At 34.3% G+C, this 21,835-nt stretch overlaps 3 protein-coding genes across 3 annotated transcripts; 1 reads left to right on the top strand and 2 right to left on the bottom strand.

Moving 5' to 3' along the window:
- Nucleotides 1,979-6,845, top strand: LOC109725690 (protein FAR1-RELATED SEQUENCE 5-like). Its single transcript, XM_020254976.1, has 2 exons — nucleotides 1,979-2,153; nucleotides 4,502-6,845. Exon 2 carries the CDS (start codon nucleotides 4,504-4,506, stop codon nucleotides 6,586-6,588), a length of 2,085 nt encoding a protein of 694 aa, XP_020110565.1. The 5' UTR covers nucleotides 1,979-2,153; nucleotides 4,502-4,503; the 3' UTR covers nucleotides 6,589-6,845.
- LOC109725357 (mitochondrial import inner membrane translocase subunit PAM16 like 2-like) lies at nucleotides 7,949-12,560 on the bottom strand. The gene is made up of 4 exons (XM_020254513.1): nucleotides 12,406-12,560; nucleotides 10,565-10,652; nucleotides 9,521-9,651; nucleotides 7,949-8,526 (listed from the first exon to the last, which is right to left on the bottom strand). The coding sequence occupies exons 1-4, from the start codon at nucleotides 12,406-12,408 to the stop codon at nucleotides 8,404-8,406; spliced, it is 345 nt and encodes a 114-aa protein (XP_020110102.1). The 5' UTR covers nucleotides 12,409-12,560; the 3' UTR covers nucleotides 7,949-8,403.
- On the bottom strand, nucleotides 18,214-20,819 carry LOC109725910 (metallothiol transferase FosB 2-like). Its single transcript, XM_020255312.1, has 3 exons — nucleotides 20,493-20,819; nucleotides 19,059-19,408; nucleotides 18,214-18,364 (listed from the first exon to the last, which is right to left on the bottom strand). Exons 1-3 carry the CDS (start codon nucleotides 20,675-20,677, stop codon nucleotides 18,264-18,266), a joined length of 636 nt encoding a protein of 211 aa, XP_020110901.1. The 5' UTR covers nucleotides 20,678-20,819; the 3' UTR covers nucleotides 18,214-18,263.

Raw genomic sequence — 21,835 nt, 5'->3', positions numbered from 1 at the left:
TTAAAGGTTGAATAGTTTTGTCGAAGCGGTTAAATTCTTTTTTATTATAGTTTTATTTTTTAAAATTATTTGTCTATAATATAGGTTATATTTACTATTTTTTGTACTAAACTGATATTTTATTCTTTACAATTTTTTATTTTAACAGTATCTACACGCCGTAACGCGCGGGCTACTACACTAGTTATAACAGTAAGATTTGAACTTCACTGTATTCTAATTTTGTACTAGTTGTGAAAAGAAAGATATGAAATTTAAAAGGAAAACTTCAAAAATCTCCCATGTGGTTTCGCACTTTCTCACTTTAGTACCTTGTGCTTTAAAGTGTATCAATTTGCCTCCATGTGATTTTGTTTTTATCTTTTCAATAGTTTTTTCTTAATATTCTGTGAAATTATAATTGATATTAAAAAGAGAAAAACGAAACCACATGGGGGGACAAATTGATACACTTTAAATCACAGGGTACTAAAGTGAGAAAGTGCGAAACCACATGGTTTTTTTTTGAAGTTTTTCCAAATTTAAAAGACCAATGTACCTTTACAAGGGATAATGCAAGAATACATTTTACACCCTACCTTTTAATTTTATGTTAAAAATTTTTAGTCTAAGGATAACAACAATTAACATCTCTAATTATTTAATTATTTTTTAAGGCTAATATATATTTTTGAAAATTTAAAACTAATATATATATGTTTTAAGTTATCAAAATTTTGGTTAATTCCATATTTTTCAATTTCACATTTTTGCAATGTTTAAAATCAAACCGAATTCGACAAAAATGAGTTGGTTCGATTCTGTAATTCGGTTTAAACCAAATAACGCTGACTCCTAAAATAAAGTTATGGTGAACTTACGAATTGGTAAAAAAATATAGTTGTAACAATTTTATATTTACTAGTATAGGATTCGTGCTTTGCGGTGGGTACATAGTATTTTAGTCAATTAATATATATATATAATTTTTAAAATCTTAAAATTGAAAAAACTTACAATGAAAAATACAAAACAAACTTAAACATCCTTTTATATATTATAAATAAATAAGAGTTATTCTAAAGCTATTTTTAGTAGCTATTTTATAAATAAATTTTTAATTTAAGAGTTAAAATTTGAAGAATTATTCTAAATTGCCAAATAGATAAGATCATCTTCACCTTACTAAAATTTATTGGACAAAGATGTTATTATTTGCACATAATGTATATTAACACAACATATACCCCAATTTATATTAGAGAACTAATTTCTAATATCAAAATATAATTAAATATATCTAAGCTATGAAGTCTAATAATTTAAATATATTTGTTGAATTAAATTTTAAATCACTATTAGAGATTTGAAGCATGTCGGTGTATGTAATTATATACATTTAGTGTAGAAAATGCTTAATTATGGATCGGGCTATTTGAAAAGCTTTTTTTCATAGTTCTAAAAAAAAGAGGAGAAATATTTACTTGCACTTGATATATACTAATATTTCATACATCGTATGTATATTAGATGATTCATAAAATACTTAATAGTTAGTATTATAAAATAAAATATAAAATATAGTATAATATATATTAAAAATATATAATATTTAATAATTTATTATATTATAGAAATTTATTTTTTATTCACATTTTATATTCGGTCTACTACGGCGCAATTGGTGTGTCGAAAATTTCTATTGAATACATGGCATGTTTTTATTGCCTAAGGGCTACAATGGAGAGGTGAAAAAATGATTCATACGACGTGGAGGTGGGAAAAGGCGCCATGGATGCTGAGAAAACCGTCAAATTATGTATTGGTATGGAGTATGAAGGGATAAGATAAATTTATTGTTTTAAAATTTGCGAGGATGTATTTGCTATTTTAAAAGTTTGTAGGGATATATTCGTAATTAAACTTTAAAAATTATCATATGTTGTAAGGGGTGATGTGTAAACTTCCCCCCCCCCCTTCCTCTTCGTCGACCTAGGGATTCCCCCTTCGCTCTTTCTCTCCCCCCCGCCCCCGCCCCGCCTTAATCTCTTCTTCGTCGTCGTCGTCGACGAATCCACCGAGCGATCTCCATTATCGCCATCGTCGTCTTCGTCGTCGCCTTCGTCGGGGAGGAGGAGGAGAAGGAGGAGAGGGGGGAGATCTACGCCGAGGAGGTAGTTCGTAGAACTCTCTGTAACCCTTTTTCGATCCGTCTATCGATCGCGTCCACCGACCGAGTTTCCGAGTTTCTAGGGCTTCTTTTAGGGTTAATTTTGTTCTTGGTGCGGCGATCCCCCTCGCGTCGGAACCGATTCGGTGAGCTTTGCGATCTCCTCTTCTCTATTCTGAGATTTTAGATTTAGGAGTAATTTTGAGGGTTTTAAACTTAGATCAAAGTAGGATTGTTGTTTTTTACAGCATGATTATTATTTGCTTTGTTCAAAAAGTTGGGGTCAAATTTGGTGAAATTTTAGGGCTTGTTTGGTATTTTTGCTGTTCTTTTTGTTTTTCAGAAATTAAATTAAAATTCTACACGATTAGGAGTGCGGGAGATAGATATGTTCTTCACGGGAAACAAAAAGTTACCATTTATTTATTTTATTTTATTTTTTTGATGAACAAATTTGGTATATGTAGAAATTGTATAAATTGCAATCCATTTACTCACAAAAAATAGCAATAATACCATGTGAGGCTTACAATTTTTATTTTTATTTTTATTTTGTGTTCATATAGATTAGGTTTTGGCTATAGTGAGGGCCTATTTCGCCCAAATGGAGCTCATGCAGAAGTGTTATTTGAGTGGAATTGTTCAGAAGTGCTTCGGATAGTTTTCATCAGTGGTTGAAAGAAAAGCTTTGAATTTGAGCTTTTGCTTTTGGGTCTAAAACCTCATTTTGGATTCTGCTCTGAAGCCCTAGATTTTTGTTTGTGAAACACCTTCTCCTTGATTAATGGAACTGTTTCAAAAGCTGTGTCAAGTAGGCAATATTTTTTTAAAAAAAAAGATTTAACAGTCGAAACTCATTTGTATATCCAATTTCCATGATTCATTGACTCGAAATTACATAGCTAAAACTATTTAGACTAGAGACTAATAATTGTAATGATCATGTGTAGAGGCTTCTACTCATGCATCAAGTATTCAAAAGGAAAAAAAAATTTGGATTGTATATAAAGCAGTAACAGCACTAGTGTTCAAGATATGTTGGACCTTCTTATTTATAAACTACATATCACCATAATGAAGCTTATCAAGTGCAACATATATACTATGCAAACAAAGGACCTCCAAACGAATCATAGTTTTATTTTTATGTAGAACAAGTGTCTTAGTTCATGATGATGTTGTGATTTTAAGTATAATAGATTTGTCATTTTGTTTGTGCAAGGTGTATTGGATCCGTTGCAAAAGAGTTAACCTAATATACTGGCACATAAATACTGATATATACATGCCAAATCACAAGTTTTCATATTTTTGTTCTGGGCCTGTGCTTGGAGCTATATTGAACTTCGTTTTTTACTTTTTCAAGAAAAAAGTCCTGGTACATTCATACAGCATACGAAGAGAGAGAGAGAGAGAGAGAGAGAGAGCGAACGAGCGAGCAAGAGAGAGAGGCGAGCGACGGAGCGAGTGAGCGAGCTAGTAGGAAGCTTTGGCAGTTCTTTAAGCATGAGGTACTTGGGTCAATTTGGAGATTGTGTTACTCTAGGCAATCCTTCATTTGTTTGAAGCTACTATGCCTCATATGAAGTTATGAATGCTTCACTTTAACAACATGCATTTGCATTTAAGCTAAAAGATCGACAATTTTCAACTTGTATAGTGCACAATTAGTTACCACAATGATAGCTAGTCCATCTGTACATAAAACTTTAGTTATTTTAGTATGTCCTCCCACCTGCTCTTGGCAGTTTTCGGGTTAACTGCAATGCAAGAAGCAGATAATGGAGCTTTTCATGAGGTCTTCAAAATAAGTAAAAGAGATTTAAGTTTTTCTATTCGAGGATTTGATGTGTCATCTTGTAGTGGGATTTTATTATGAAAGAAACAACATTATCAGGACTCCCCTGTAGCGAAAAACCAACTCTTCTTAGTTATAATTGCAAATAAATACTGGCATCCAGCACAGTTTGTCCTTAGACAACTTGTTCCGTTATCAAAACAGGCTCTACATTTCCTTTCTTTGAATGCTAAACAGGCTCAACATTTTGATTTTGCCAAAGTTTCTAGCATTTTGTTGGGATGTATTTGGGACGTTAGAAAGTATAAATAACTGCCGCCGCAGGTGAATTTCGCTTGTATAATTTAGACAGATTCAAGGTTTTCAAAAGTGTTTTTCTTTTCTATCTCTATCTATTTTATTTTATTATTATTATTTTCTATCCTATTAATGGATTGATTGAGATAGTGTGAAACATATTTCTGTAGTCATTATTGTATTGGTTTTGATGTATCAACTTGGGCTTGTCCCGCCCCCTTTCTCTTAATGTATTGTTTATGTGGTGTTTATTGCAGCTATGGAATCTAGTTATGCTATTGAAGATGCTGGAGAGGCTATGCAGGTCGATGGTGGTGGAGATAATGCACAAGAAGTGGAGAAAGCAAACAACAATCGAGAAGAGGAGAAAAAGAAGGAAGACAATGGAGAAGTGGAAAAAGAATTAGATACTGCACTTGTTTTGACCCGTCGGGGGGGAAGCAACAATCTGTTGGGGCAGGTTGTGAATAGCGAGGAAGAGGCGTACAGGTTGTATTGCGACTACGGTCACCGGATGGGCTTCAGTGTGCGAAAGGGTAAGCAAAACTACTTTTCAGGGACCAAAAATATCCGCACAAAGGACTACTGTTGCTCGAAGGAAGGTATTAGATACGACGAGCTTCCATCTGAGGTGAATACTAGCAGACCGGATTATAGAACTAACTGCAAAGCAATGGTCCGCTTTAGAGTTGATGAGGAGGGACGGTGGAAGGTGGTTCGGTTTGTGCCCGAGCATAATCATGACTTGGCTAAACCTGAAGAGCGACATTTGTTGAGATCCGCAAGGTCATCTGGTAAAGGTAAGTCGGGGGACGCTGCTGGAACCCCAACGACCAATGCTGGGTCTTCTAGGGTTGAAGAAGGTAGCGGGAATGAGAAAGTGGGGTCCACAAAGCGCAGTCACTATGTCAGCGTGCAAAAGATGACGGTGATTGAGATGGGAGATTCTGAAAGCCTTGTAGGCCATTTCAAACGAAGAGCTAATGAGGAAGGCATGTTTTATTGGGATGTGCAAATAGATAAGGCGAATCGAATGACTAACTTCTTTTGGAGGGACGGCAGGAGCAGGGATGATTACGACAGCTTTGGCGACGTTGTGGTGCTCGACACGTCCTATCGTACGAGCAGATATAACATGATATGTGCATCGTTTCTTGGGGTTAACCACCATTGGCAGAATGTCATGTTTGGGTGTGCATTTTTGTTGGATGAGACGAAGGCATCTTTTGTGTGGCTGTTTAAGTCGTTTCTGGAGTCGATGGGCGACCGACCTCCTAAGTCGATCTTCACTACCGATCAGGATCAAGCAATTTCAGAAGCGATTAAGGAGGTGTTTCCGAATACATCTCACCGCCTTTGTCTGTGGACCCTTCAGAAGAAGGCGCTTGCTCACTTGGGTACTCTTAATTCTTCCCGAAAGTTCCATACTTTGTTTATGAGATGTATTCAAGAATGCAATTCCGAAATGGAGTTTGAGGAAACATGGGCTAAAATGCTCCGCAAGCATAACTTACAAGATCATCAGTGGCTTAAAAGCCTCCACAAGATTCGGCATAAATGGAGCTCGGCCTTCAACAAAGATGCTTTCGATGGCGGGATCGAGCTTCCGCAGCGGGGCGAGAGTCCGAATAATGTGTTGAATGGGATCGCCGACAAATCGGCCTCTCTTACGGAGTTTGTTCTTGCATTCGAGAAGTTAGTCGAAGGTTGGCGCAAGAATGAAGCCGAAGAGGACTACCGCTGTCATCGGCGAGAGCCTTTACGTGCGATTAAGCATAGCGATATTTTGAAGCACGCGGGGCAAATTTACACGCACAAGATCTACAAAGTGTTTGAGAACGAGTTCCTTGACGGGTGCGGAGCGACATCAGTCGAGGAAACGGCATGCGGCGGCACGCTATTCAGGTTCGAGCTGAAGATGCAAGGGAGGGGTTTGAAAGCGTGTATCGTCATTCTCGACACATCTACCTTGCTAGTTTCTTGTAGCTGTAAGAAGTTTGAGACGATGGGTATACTCTGTTCGCACGCGCTAAAAGCCTTCAGCCTCAAGAACGTGGACAGAATCCCCGAGAGGTACATCCTGAAGCGGTGGACAAAAGAAGCTAAGAAAGGGCTGTACAAGCTGATCGACCAAGACGAGTCGTTGCAGCAGGAGTGCAAAGAAGCCGAGTTAGCGTTTTGTTATCACGCGATGCGATATGCGTATAATCTCGTAATGAAGAGCCAGTGGCACGACGAGTCGAGAAAATTGCTGTGGGATGCTTTTGAGACCGGAGAAGATTCGGTGGAGAAGTTTATCGAACTCCAAAAACTGCATGCGCATTTTCTTAGGAGCGAACATTAACGGTCCGTGCCTAATTTGAAGAATCAGTTCAAAGAGGAGATGCGGAAAATGCACTAAAATGTCGTATTCTGCTTTTCCGATTTTGCCCTTGCGGTGTCGAGACGGAAAGATCGAAGGTACTACTAGACTTGTTGTAAATTGATGTCGACTGTGCATGTCTCCTCTTTTTGCGTTAAGTTAAAAGACTCTTTACTCTCTGATGTATAACTAACTTGTTTTAAGTTAATTCCTCCTCATAGCAGCTTGTTTTCGCTTAACCGGTCGATGATCTTTAACATATTATGTAGCTTATTGGGAAAACAAGCTCGACGATCTTTAACATATTATGTAGCTTGATTGCAGAAAAAAGGTCGACGATCTTTAACATATTATGTAGCTTGATTGCGAAAAGGGAAAAGGAGAAGACGAAAAAGCACTTGTTTTTCGTGCTTGGTGGTGATATGAAGCTATGAACACAGCTGATGATACGATTGTATTCGGTCTCTATTGAATGATTGAATTTGATCAGATTCATTGTATTTAATCTGTTGTGTGTATGGCAAAGATTGCTATGCTAATATCATCATTGTATGCGACTAATTTGTATAATTTTGTTTCCACACCCGCTCTGTGGCGGGCGGGAGGTTAGATTAGGCCGAATTACGTTCAAAATGGTAGGAGGTCGGATTAAGCCGTATTCGAAGCAGTGTGAGATTGGTTGGACGGAATCACACTCGAGATCTATGTGAGATTGGTTTGATTGAATCACACTCGAGATCTATGAACGAGATCTATGTGAGATTGGTTTGATTGAATCACACTCGAGATTTATGAACGTTGTGTCTGTACGTTTTAAACGAATTAGTTGTATTTCTTTAACAATTTTTATTTTTAAAATTAATAGTTAGCACCAGCAATCCGACGTGTTCGTTGGTCCTTATAATAATAATAATAAGTGAAAAAAGAAAAACTTAAGCCGAATCAAACCAAACAACAAAGTCGAATGTTATTAAACGGAAGTTTGGGGTCTAGTGGTGCAATTTATCAACAGTTCAATAGTTTATATACAGCCGAAAGAGAGAGAATTTGTACAACTTGATGACGAATTGCAATAGAGTCCCTAATCTTTCATCAATTTTATCACTGTACGCAGTCACCCCCGAAACCACCAGTTTGGTACGTTTTTTTTTCCTCGCATGTAAATAACCTAGAAATGATGGAGATTTCAGTGGCGAATCAAACCCAGAGCCGATAGCGCGAGAAATTAGGGGGCAACTAGCAAAATATCAGGCACCAAATTGCAAAAATTTGAAAGTTTAGGGCCAACCTCCAATTAAACAAGTGCCCAACTTAAACGAGGATGGAACATTGAAGAACTGAATTCAACAAAACTGGGGATAAGAACTAGATTCAGAACAGAGTTCAACAGGTAACAGCATCAGAACTTTCAGAATCCGAAAAAAATTTTGTCCACTCAAACATGTTCGAGGAGAGACCGAGACTTCTGCATGGGAAAACTATGACAAACACCCCGATCTTTAGACCGATTACACTGCACTACCCAAGCACGAATCTCGAGTTTTTAATTTGTTTCGATTAACAACAATGCCCTAATTTTTGTTAAATAGTATGATTAAAACTCTTCTTCTATATTCCAAAGTTGAAGAAAACAATTGACTAATACCAGAAGATCGAAGATTTCAGAAAAATGCACCATAAAATGGCGATAATTGCAACCCTGGGGTGTAATTATTCTAATTCCAAAAAGAACATTTCCAGTGTTTAAAGGAGAAAAAGAGAAAAAACAAAAAGGGCACATAGATTTGTGTCGAGGGCTTAGTTTGTTACCCCACTCTTCTCTTTGTAAACAGCTTCTAAGCATTCTTTGGCGCGGTGAACCTTCGACTGAAGGTAGAAGCTTCCGTTCTTTGCGTTTTTCTCGAACAACACATCATACTTCTGCAAAGTTGGAAAAAAAAATCAGTAATGTTATAGTGTATTAGAGATTAATTTATGAAGCCACTTCTAAATAACAACAATCATAAATAATCTGTGTGTTCAGGCTGGGTCCATGGTTTGATATGCAAATCACTAACTATTCTGTCAAATTCATTTGATCTGAAAACTCGAGCATCAACAAGATAAACAGAGCAAGCAAGCGAGAGAGAGAGAGAGAGAGAGAGAGAGAGAGAGAGGTACTGCACATTTATGAGTAACATAGCTTTTTATATACCTGATTTTCGAGATAAGATTAAGTGCATCGATACAATTTGAACATTTTCAGCATATTTTTGAGTACCTTGGACAAAACATGCTTACGCTTTGGTATGCAGTATCAAGGTTTTAAGTACCTGTCGGCACGGACCATATCCACCGTACTGTACCGTGCCAACAAGATACCGGCACGATACAGAACCCGTAATATAACTCAAAACCCTCTATTCTTTAAAATTAGTAAGTAATTTCCTCTACAAAATTCAAAAGATGTGATAAAAAAACATAATAAATAATTAGAATATTTTATTGCTAAAGAAAATAAATATTTCATGCTATTATGTGCCGGCATACAAAAATATTTTTGACCGGCACGACTCGGCACGTACCGTGCCGGCAAGTTTCCGGCACGATCCCGTGCCACGGCACTTAAATCCTTATGCAGTATACACAAGAATATAGATATATGTAATGTCATGTCTATGTATATACAGTAACTCTCTATATTATTTACTATGTCGCATATTGTATCTTTATTTTATGGATTTTGTTAAGTATAAGATGCGCCCATGCATCCAATAGACAAAATGAAAATTTTATAACTAATTGCACAGTACGACCTTGGAATAATATTTCATTAACTCATACCGTAGGCTTTGCTAAGTATCTATTTGGTTGAAGTAGCTTCTAATGAAATGGATTGACACATAAAATAGCGAATGCAAGCGCATTAACCAACCTGCAAAATTTCCTCCCAGGTGGATTGCTCACTAATGCCCAATATTAACCTAGCTTCTTGCTCGGTCAGAGCTTTACTACCTCTCCGAATATTATTGATAGCTTCGTGAGCGACGCCAGTTTTGTTCGCATCTGCGAAAGTAATTGTAGGAGTAGGTTAAAAGGATGAAAAAAGATGCATATGAATGACGTGATAAATAGAAGCGCCCACAGAATTCAGACCATGCGATGCAACGATTTGAAAAGTCACATCAATTTATTTCCACCGAGGAAAAAAAAAATTGGAATGCAAGTATTCATGGTGAAAAACTACTAAGCTTTCAATAATACGCAAATATCATGCCTTGAAAAACTACTAAGCTATCAATAATACGCAAATATCACGCCTTCAAAAACTAGAAGTCTATGATTAAATGCTGAATATATTATATTATACAATTGCTGTAGTAGTTCATCATGTACCGATGTACGAGGAATAAAGTGATTCAATCATTTAAAGGGCATATATGAAAATTCAGACTTTTGAGGGATATACTTAGGCATATACCATAAATATATGAAAAGAAAACATATTGGTTCTGGTATAGTGACAGTTTAACATTTCAAATAATATGATCTTTCCAGTTCAAACAATCAACACTAAAATCAGTGCAATTTTGTGCTAATTTAGCCTATACAATGCATCTATCAGGCTTGTAGCAAGTTAAATCTCTATTAACATCATTTGCTATTTTTAAAAATTACCCAAAAACAAAAACCACAAGCCACATCCTGTTGGAATATATCTACAACAATCTCGCAAAGGCACTCCAAATACCAATAATTCTTATCATGTACTTCTAAGGTTAAGTTGCTTTAGATTAACTTATATACAAAAATGAATGTCAGCCACATGTCCTCCACAGCAATTGCAATATCTACAAAAGCACAATATTGATGAAATATTAAAGAGAAGCTAAGAAACAACTAACTTAAAAAAATAAGAATAATAAAACACAAACTAAGACCTATCAACGAATCAAGAAAGGATAAATAGATAACTCACTTTCAATTGCTTTCCTATAAGCTTGAAAGACAGCCCTCCCCAATATTCCAGAGCCCATGATAATCAAGTTAGCAAGAATTTTTGCAGCCTGTGTTTCAAAAAGGAGATGGTAAAATAAATTATAAAGATGTAAGAAACAATTCGAATTAACACCTAAGTTGCAGAAAGGAATCAGAGAAAGATGAATAGATAACTAAGACAACCACGTACCTTTTTTTCTGCAGAAAAATCAGTTTACTAGAAAAAAAAAAGTTGGTGGTAAACACTAAAGCCTATCATAGCTTAACGATTTATAGTCGCATTCTACTAGCATAAAATTTGGAAAGCCAATAGGTCTAACTGAGATGATTGAAAGGCTCACTATTTGTTACGCTTTCTACCACATGAAACCTTCAATTGAAATTAAATCACCTTTTAGAATCAAGACTACACAAGTGTCGGTATAACTCAGCAAAATTTTAGAAGGCTATGCGAATTATCCGTTCTTTTACATGGTAAGTAAATTACTATATTGCACGCCTTAAGTAAATTTTTCACATTTGTGTCGCAAGGAGGACCTTCTAGAATCTGACTCAACTGTAATCAACACTTTAGCAGCATACAACAGGAAAATTAGATTGACATATGGATATAGTTAAGACAACATTTTACATGGCACTCATTAATCATTCATAATTTCGGCAAAATCAACAAAAATTTACATTTGCCAATACAAATCTCATTCCTACTCAAGTCCTAACTCAAGCCCACAAAATCCAAAATAAACTGAAAACGACATCATATTAGATTATATTATTTTTGAGATTATTTTCTTTTTGCAGCAACTGAACATTAGTTTTTCTGCACGCCTTGAGTGAACATTCACATTGGGTTACAAGGAGGGCCTTCTAGAATCTGGCCTAACCGTAAATGTAATCACCATTTTAGCAGAATATAGTTAGAATTCAACAGCATTTTAACTTCGTGACAGAATATTTTGCAACCTAATAGAATATGCTATCACTTAGTGGAATGCTCTATAATTCTTTTGATACAAACTATTAAATTCCTACTGAATTTGACAAAACTTTCGAAGAAATTTTCTGAAAGAAAAAGGATTCAGGTACCCATTTCAAACTGCGCCGCATATCACAATTTTTAGCCAAATTAGAACTAATCAGAAGTTGATGGGACCTGTTTCAGAAAAATCAAAATTTTTGAAGCTCAGCTACCCATTTCAAAACGCACTACAAATTATTACAAGTTTTACCCGAATTAAAACAACCAAAGTTGAGTGGGACCTATTTCAGAATTTTGACGAATCTTTATAAATTGTTTTTACCCCCAAAAAATCTGAATTTTCAGGTTTCCGATCCTCATTTAAAAAGGTAAGATAAATTTTCACGAATTTCACCAAAATTAGAACAATCAAAAATTGATACGGACATTTCAGAAACGCCAATAGCTGAGGGTATCCCAAAAATCAAAATTTTTAAAGCTCAGGTATCAATTTCAAAATAAAAAAAAAAAAGCAGGGCAAATTTTCATTTCTCACAATTTTTACAAAAATTAGAACAAAACAAACATTGATAGGGGCCTATTTCGGAAAGGCCCAAAATTGAGGAGAGGGTATCCATACATCTTTTACAACCATTTCAAAAATGCACAATAAAATTTCACAATTTCCACCCCAAATTGAAACAACCACGAATTGATAGCGACCGATTCCAGAAAAGGCCCATAGCTGAGGGGACGATCGATCATCAAACCCTAATTAGGGGCTCTAATAAACGTCGTCGACCAACAACGGCGAAGCATGGCGAGGGGGTGGATCGAAGGGGGAGAGGAGGGCGACGACGTACCATGGTTAGGGCGTCGTGGACGAGTGCGCGGGAGAGGTCGGGGGGCTTTCGCCGAGGAGAAACCCTAGCGACCTCGGAGAGAGAAAGGAGCTAGGGTTTTGTCGAGACCCACGCGTTTACGAGCTCTCCGTGAGAGACTGAGAGAGAGAGAGAAATACGAGGGGAAGAGGCGGTGCGCCATATTTTTTTTTTTTTTTTTTTTTTTTGTTGGGGTAAACTTCAAATACCACCCCGTGGTTTCACATTTTTTCACATTAGTATCCTATAGTGTAAAGTGGGGCTTTTTTTGTAAATAGTCCCCTGATAAATTTTTTTTTAAAATTGGCCCGGTCTAAAATTTATTTGCAAAAATGGCCCTGACCCCGCTACGCAAGCGCCACGTCAGCGCCACGCGGGCGGGGTTGGGCTAGGTGTTTAAGTTGAACACGGTGAACCATTCACCGTGTTTAATACAAGGTTTTTATATTGGACACGGTGAATGACCGTGTCCAATACAAAATGGCTAAGTGCGAGATATTTATATTTCATTTACCGTGTCCAATACAAAAACCTTGTATTGAACACGGTGAATGGTTCACCGTGTTCAACTTAAACACCCGATCCCTATTCTGTCGACGTGGCGCTGACGTGGTGCCTGCGTGGCATGGACATGGCCATTTTTGCAATTTCAAATTTAATAGGATTATTTTTATAATAAAAATTTCTCAGGGGACTATTTACAAGAAAAGCCCGTAAAGTGTACCAAGTTAGTGTCATTTTTATCTTCTCGTCAGCTTTTCCGTTAATATTTCGTTAAATTATATACAAAAAAACTTTAGATACTCCATCTAGATTTATCGAATATTCACTTTAGTACCTTTTAGTTTTAACTTTGTCGTTTATTTAACGAAAAAAATTAGTTGAATCGATAATAAAAATATAAAAATAAAATTACAAGCTAGATACTAAATTGATACACTTTAAACCACAGGATGCTAAAGTGAGAAAGTGTGAAACCACAAGGGTGGTATTGAAGTTTCTTTTTTCTTTTTATATATTTTTTTTAGTGTTGTTCTTGGAGAAAAAGACACATAAATTTTGGACCCAAACAATTCATTCATGAAATTAAAAGGGAAAAAAAAAAAAGGTTTTGCTTATTTACTACTGTTTAAAATTTTCAATTTTATTTGGAAATTACCATTTTAAGTGCATAATGTTTGTTTGGGTAAAGTAGGGTGGAAGTGAAGAGAGGGAAATTGTTTTCATCATAAACAATCATTTCTATTGTTTGGTTTCCTGCAAAAAAGTTATGGGTGAAACTCGAGTTAATCTAAAACGGCGTAATTGATTTCAGCCGATAATTACAGTGAAGAGAGGTGAAGAAAAAATAATAAAATAATATACTAGATAAAGATAGTTATATTTAAATATATTTAATTATGATACTGATTACTCTTTTATTCGGTTGGCATATTTAAAATATAATAAAAATTGATTAGTTAACTTTTAATATTTTTTATTTAGTTTGTACAATTAAAATATGATAAAAAATAATTAATTAAGTAATAATTTTTTTATTTTATAATTTTATTGTTATATTACTATAATTTATGTATAAAAAAATAATTTAGTTGTTTTAAATTAAATTTTAATTATATAAAAATATAATTACTTTTTTATTTATTAAATTATTTATTATTTATACATAAATTATAGTTTTACATAATACATTTCGTATCAATCAAACAGTATAACTAATAAAACTTCACTTTCATAACTATAAAACAAATAGCGGAAAAAAGAGTTTTTGCCGTACTCCACTTCAATTTAAAGTTCAGTTTCGGTGAAACAAATATGCACTAAAGGCATGTTTCATCTGCTCCCCTTCCATCAAAAAAATCAAAATCGGAATTGGCGAATCCGTTTGTGGATATTTGGTATGCGAGAGTCTCATTCCGATTTCGATTTTCGGATGGATGGAAATCCAAAGGCGTGTTTGGTTCGCTCCCTTTTCACATAGGAATCATTCGTTTGTAGGTATTCAATACGTGAGAGTCCAATTTCAATTCTGATTTCTAGATGAATGAAAATTCCTCAATCGTCTATTTTTTCAATCCGACCTAGAAGACTGGAAGATAAATCTAGGTAGAAAGAATATGCTTTACGAAAATATCATTTAATTTAATTTAATTTTTTGACTTTAATTCTTAATTAAAATATAAATTTAAATTAAGAAATTAAAAATTTAATTTTAAATTTAGATTTTGAAATTAAATTAAAATATAAATTCAATCAAGCATTTTGATTTTGATCTGTAAATTTAAATTTGAATTTAATTATACGTTTGAAATTGAATCAAATTAGAAATTAGTTTTATATTTTGAACTGTTCACTCAATTTTAAATTTTAATTTTTTTTAAAAAAAATTACACCTAAAGTTTTGGCATATCATTTCACATAAATATTTAACTTTTTTAATTTTATTATCTAGAAAATATAATATATTATTATTCTAGTATCATACTTAATTATAAAATACTAATTTTTAAACCAAATTAATTAAATAGATATAAGTTTTGAAATTTTACTTTTTATAATACCAATCTATATTAATAAAAAATAAAATCAGCTAAGTTGATTTAAGTCATTAAATTTTAATATCACTCGATAAAAAAATTGGGTTAATTATACAAATGGTCCCTAACCTTTACACTGTTTTTTAATTTGGTCTCCAACCTTTTTTTTATTTTTTTGCAGTCAAGTCCCTTATCTCTTGGTTTTATTTCAATTAAGTCCCAACCGTTAGATAGGTGCTAAAATTGACGAAAAATACCACATCAACACCATGTCAGTCCTACGGAGGCGCTACGTCAGCGCCACGAAGGCGTCGTGTCAGCACCACGGTGGCGTTGTGTCAGCGAATTGCAAAAAAAAAAAGGGTTGAGGACCAAATTGAAAAACCATGCAAAGGTTGAGGACCAATGGTGTAATTAACCTATTAAATTTATAAATTCAAAACAAGAATTTTAATTTAAGATATAAATTTTAAATTTAAATTTTGATTTTGGATTCAAATTTAAATTAGAATTCAAATTCCGATTTTGTATTTAATTTTAAATTTTAAATTTTAAATTCAAATTCACATTTCGAATTCTAAATTCTAATTTAATTTCAAAATCTATTTGAAATTTAAAATTCAAAATGTGAATTTGAATTCAAAGTTTAAATTCAAATTTAGAATTGAAATCAAATCTCAAATTCAAATTTAAAATTTAAAATTAAAATTTTGAATATGATTTTAAATTTAAATTCAAATTTTCAATTTAAATTTCGGTTTCAAAACTTTCATTTTAAATATAAATTGAAATACCAAAATCAAAATCAAAATTTTAAGTTTGAATTCAAAATTTAGATTCAATTAAAAATTTAAATTTAAAATTTGAATTTCAATTCAAAATTTTAATTCAGTTTTAAATTTAAATTTAAAATTCTAATTTCTCATTAGTTTAAAATTTTAATTTTAATACTGTTTTTTATTTTAAATTTTGAATTTTGAATTTTTACTTTTAAGGACTAAAGTGAAAAATGTGCAAAGTTTAGGGACATAAATTAACATGCAAAAGAATGACAAATGGCGCTGACGTGGTGATTCTGTTAATTTTAACAGTTTTTTTAACGGTTGGAACGTAATTGCAATAAAATTAAACGATTAGGGACTCAATTGCAAAAAAAAAAAGGTTGGGGACCCAACTGAAAATCGGTGCAAAGATTGGGGACTACCTTGTAATTAACCCTAAAAAAATTCGACCAGTTTATTAAAATCGAACATGTTTACCAATTCGACGATTGAACTGCCGGTTCGAATGGTTCAAAGTAGTTTTTTAACTTTTAATGCTTTGGAACTTCATTGCAACTTAGCTTTTAGAAAAATTATTTTTTTGGGGTAAATTACACTCCTTTTTCTTAAATTATAAGGCGCCTGACATTTTAGCTCTTGAAATTTAATTTGTTATAATTTCTGACATAAAACTATGAGGGGCTGTGATGTTTTAATTCTCAAACTTCAATTCCTCGTAATTTTTGACTTGAACTATGAGTTGCGTAGTACTTAATCCTCGAACTTTAGTTCATTATAATTTTTGACTCGAACTATAAGACATGTGATACTTTTATTCGTCGAACTTTTCGAATTGTTGTAATAAAATATCACAACCCAATTTTTTTTTAGTAATTATTGGTGAATTACTAATACCGAAGTAATATAATATTTTAATTATTGTTGCATCATCAAATTGAATAATACTATAATTCAGAAATTATAAGGTCTAAAGTGTCACGTGCCTTATAGTTCGAACCAGAAATTACAATTAATTAAAGTTTGCGGACTAAAATGTTAAGCATCTCATAGTTTGAGAACCAAAATTATAATTTATCCAAAAGAATCTAAACTTTAGACTAATACGAGCCTCTTCACAAACACATTCATTTGATTTCAAACTTTACCTGCATTTGCCAAAAAAAAAAAAAAATCGTAAAATATCGATAGAATATTTCGTCGAGTTTCGTCAGATTTTGCCAAAAGTTGCAGAAGTTGCTCAATTTTAATAACATTTTTTTTGTCTTTTTGTTGGGAGCCGAATTTCCCGACTCTTGACCCGGTCAAAAATCCTTCTCGGGAATAGTAATATCGACCCATATTATTGGTTGGTTGGGAGAGTGGTTGTAACCATGATGGTGGAAGTTACGTCCCACTTCTTATGAAAATTATGTCCCACTTTACATGAAAATTACGCCCCACTTCTCAACCGTTCCAGTCTAAATGCTCTTTATCTTTAGGCGCCTTATTGCCGACTCCTGGTGTATCACGTGTTCTTATTTTTTCGGCTCATACGTGGACTAGGTCGGCGTGTTAATTTTAATTTTGACATCAACACTTTTCAAATCAAGAAATAGGGAAAACTTCAAAAAATCCCCCTGTGGTTTCATAATTTCTCTCTTTGCCCCCATGTGGTTTAAAATGTATCATTTGTCCCCTGTCGTTTTGTTTTTCTCTTTTTCTTATCAATTTTATTATTATTTTTTCTTAAATTAGTAATAAAGTTAAAATTAAAGGGTACTAAAATGAATATTTGATAAATATAGATGGGTATCTGAAGTTTTTTTGTATATAATTTAACGAAATATTAACGAAAAAGCTACCGAAAAGATAAAAACGAAACCACAGGGAAGGCAAATTGATACACTTTAAACCACAGGGGGGCAAAGTGAGAAACTACGAAACCAGGGGGGTTTTTGAAGTTTTCCCCAAGAAATATGCTCACAAGGATATCAGACTCAAACATTTATTATGATTATGAACGTATTTAAAAATGATTAGAAAAGTATAACATCTATAAATTTTCGCCTCGAAAATGTTAATAATAATAATAGTAGTAGCAGCAGCAGCAGCAGCAGCAGCAGCAATACAAAGAGAAAGAGCTTAATTAAGAGGAGAGAGATTTATTGAAGCAATTTCACAAAACCAATAACAACCACATCACTGACTCTTTTTCTTTTTTTTTTCTTTTTCTTTTTNGGGTGAAGGGGTACTCTTTTATTTGTGACATATCACTACAGCCTTCTTAATACTCCAAAATAACTTATATAAGAAGGCTTATAACAATAAGAAACCCTCCACAAACTGTGACAACATGTATATATCTTCCTATACATTCCAATCTAAAAAACAAAAAGAAAAAAGGTCTTAAATAAAAAGAGAGATAGGAACAAGCATATATATATATATATATATATATATATATATATATATATATATATATATATATATATATATATATATGTGTGTGTGTGTGTCTCTCCTCCCCCTCACCTTAGTACACTCAAAAGGAGATATCCATCATATCAGTGACCAGGTTCTCCATGATCACACCCTCTGCTTCACCTCTGCAAGGCCCAAACTGGAACTTAAGTGCTCCATTCCCTGCACAAGTACTGCTCATGAGACTGCGATTTCGGTTACATCCTCTGTTAAGTTATATGAAATAATCGTTGTACTCTAAAGATTTAAGCAGGTAGAGAACGGTGTTTAAATATTTTTTATATTTAACACCTTTGCTCATATCTGGGCTCGCGACATGTTAGGAGTCTGGTGTGACTCAAATTCAGAATCTTCTGGCTCTGATGTCATGTTAAATTATATGAAACAACCGTTTATCTCTGCTAGGTTAAACTGCCACAAAATGGTGTTTTCACTTCTTGTGTTTTTTTTTTTTTTTTATGTTTAACATTAGACAATCTTTAAGGAGCTCACTCTAATATTTGATACTCAGTAATGTTACTATTGATATTCAAATCCAACGTCAAGAACTAAGGCGGTGTTTGGTTCATCGAGAAAGCGTGCAAATTAAAACCATCCATTTTCACAGTTTTTGTTTTTCGGATGAAAAATTTGACAAATAGAAACAGTAGATTTCTTTTCTAGAAAACTGCTTTCTCTATAAACCAAACAGACGGAAAACAGTTTTTTAGCCATAACACTATTTTCTGCGCTAAACGCATGCAGTGCATGTCCTACAGAATGATGTAATCTAGATCGTGATCTACAAGTCCTAACCAATAATGGTGGCAAAGTAGTGTAATCTAGAACGCGATCAATAATAATAAGTAGAGCTTACCGCCGTAGATCGAAGAAGAGAGCATAGGAGGAGGATAATCCTTCAAGTAGGGGAGTTTGAAAGGTGCAGTGGAGATAGGGAGCACAGGAAGGTTCTCACAGTTGCAGATCTCAACCATGTAGCCATCTGGGTCATGGAAGAAGAGCTGATCAACCCTGATCCCGCCGTCCTCGACGATCGCCGTCACGTATTCGATCCCCATCTCCGCGAGCTTGTGCTTGAGGTAGTCCATGTTGGAGCACTGGAAGGAGATGTGGTTGTCTCTAGGGTTTATCTTCGCCTTCTTCTTCGGCACTTCTTCGGGGTTGTTGCATTGTAACAAATGTATTCCGACGCCGTAGTTGAACAACCTGAGGATTTGGTTACTAATCTTAGGCTTAGTTCGGCATTGAGGTCTATTTAACGCTATTAGATAAAATGGAGTTATGAAAAAAGCATATAGGGATATGTTTCTGCGTTCTCCGGTGGCACCGCAGAAAATATATCGTAATTAACCGACTCATCACGATATGCGGAACACAATATTACGTACGGAAACAAACATGATATTTTTCCAACGTACTTTTTCACCGCACGTAACGCAATCTCCCCACAATCTCAAACGAAGTCTTAGTTAGTTTGCATAACTCTTTCCGCGTGATTGTGCAGTACAATACTATTCTATGGCTCTCACTACAATTAACCGATCTAATCAGAATTCCCTCAGTGAATGATAATCAGGACGTTAAAATCAGCTAGCTCTGCTAATAACATCACCATTTTCAAATGCCTGCTTGAATATAGTTCAGTTCGTGTCGCCATTCTAAGTATTAGAGCATGGTAATTTTTAAGATAAAAAGAACGGAGAAGTGTGAATGATCAAACATAGAATTTGGTGGGCCTCTTATAGATTTTTGAATGATCTATATTTCACCAATGAAAAATTTCTTATTTTAGCATGTGGTTATTATATATAGTAAAGAAGTATATGGTTCTGCAGCAGTCAACGAGCCGAACGCGAGCGGGCTTGTTAAAATATCAAGTTAAAAAACTCAGCTCGTGTTCGGTTTGTTTATGAATGAGCCGAACACGAGCTGTTTTGCGAATAACAAGTTAGATCGTTAGCCCTACTACTAGGTGAAATGTTGGAAGAAAATTAGAAAATCAGAATCTTAATCTAATAATTAAAAAATAAAAAATATTTGTCGCTTCACATTTGGGTTGGCCTAAAATCCAAATAGTAAAGCTACATCGAGCTGAACATGAGCCAACTGACTCATGGCTCGTTTGTTCAACGAGCGATCGATCTCGAGCTCATATTTATGGTTCTTATAGTGAAGTTTAAACCTACAAAACTATGAAACTAAGCATATGATCATGAAGTCCACTTTCGAACAACTGCATCAAACATTTGTTGAATCAAGAGAAGGAGACATCCAAAAACAACAACCCTACCAAGCGCCGTGGAAGTCGAACGACGACGGCCGCTTGACGCTGACGAAGCCCAGGACCTCCTCGTAGAACCTCACCGATCGGCTCACCGACGTGCACACGAACGAGACGTGGTTCAGCGACACCAGCGGGAGCGGCGACTGCGCCGTGTTCATGGCCTCCTCCTCCTCAACAATCTCAAAGCCCATGATCTTGATTCACTTTGCTCAGTTAGTAGTAACTTGTTCTTTGGCTCTCACTTACCAGCTAGGATCTTAAGTTGATACTTGGTGTATAATATTGCACTGCAAATGGAGAGAAGTGTAGCTCTATATTTATATATGTGATGTGACCACAAATTAAAGCAATTGAAGTGTCCTTAGTTTCACTCAAACTCAAACTCATGCATTGTGTTTTATGTGCAAAAAGAGATGGAGAAAGAGAACAAGCAAAGGAAAGGGAGAGGAAGCATAGGTTGGAGCCAATGTTTACAACATGTAGATGCCACTAATAATTTTATATCATTTTTGGTAAAAATGCATGAAAACCCCTGAACTCTAGCAATTTTGTGAATGGGAGCCTAAACTTTTAATTAAGTTTAATCAAAGTTACTGATTAAATTAGCTGTTTTGATTACACGTCGTGCGCATAATTATGTAAAACTTCAATATATATATAAAAAAAAATCTATTTTTTTATGTGTTAGAGTAGAAAAAAATAAGTTATGTTTCAAGCTTTGTATACGCCAAAAATATTTATATAGTCAGTTATATTCAATATCAAAATTTAAAAGTTCGGATGCTTTAATTTTCGCTAACAAGGTAAAGTTCAGGGGCTCTTCGTACATTTTTTTTCCATCTATTGTGGCAAAAAATGTATAAAAGCCCCCTCAACTATTTTATTTCGATTATGACTCACTTGGCTTGTAATTCTCTCATTTGAGTTTTCACACACTTTTAATTTAGTTAAAATTTTTATCAAATTTGATTGCCTTATTAGCTAGCTGTTAAAAGGTAATTTAGGACATTAAATTTTATGAATTTAATTGGCTAAAATTTCTTAATTCAAAAAATTAAAAGTTACGTGTGTCAAAAAAAAAAAGAAATAGTTGAAGGGGCTGTTCGGGAGTGTCGTATCTTTCAGGGGGTCTCCGTACATATTTTACTTTTTATTTTTAAAAGATTTTTGTTATTGCAGTGTGTTATAAATGATTTTTTTAGGATTAATTTCATATAGGTCCCTACAAATATAATAAATTATAAATATATTCCTACAAAATTCAACTTTTCTATATTGTTACTGCAAAAATCCTAATGTTTTCAAATATGTCCCTGCCGTTAGGATCGTTAGAAAAATTAGTTAACTAT

This window comes from Ananas comosus, linkage group 20 (assembly GCF_001540865.1).
Source record: "Ananas comosus cultivar F153 linkage group 20, ASM154086v1, whole genome shotgun sequence".
Taxonomy (NCBI): Eukaryota; Viridiplantae; Streptophyta; class Magnoliopsida; order Poales; family Bromeliaceae; genus Ananas; species Ananas comosus.
The sequence above is the reverse complement of the archived record's forward strand: the minus strand, read 5'-3'. Positions and strand labels throughout refer to the sequence as shown.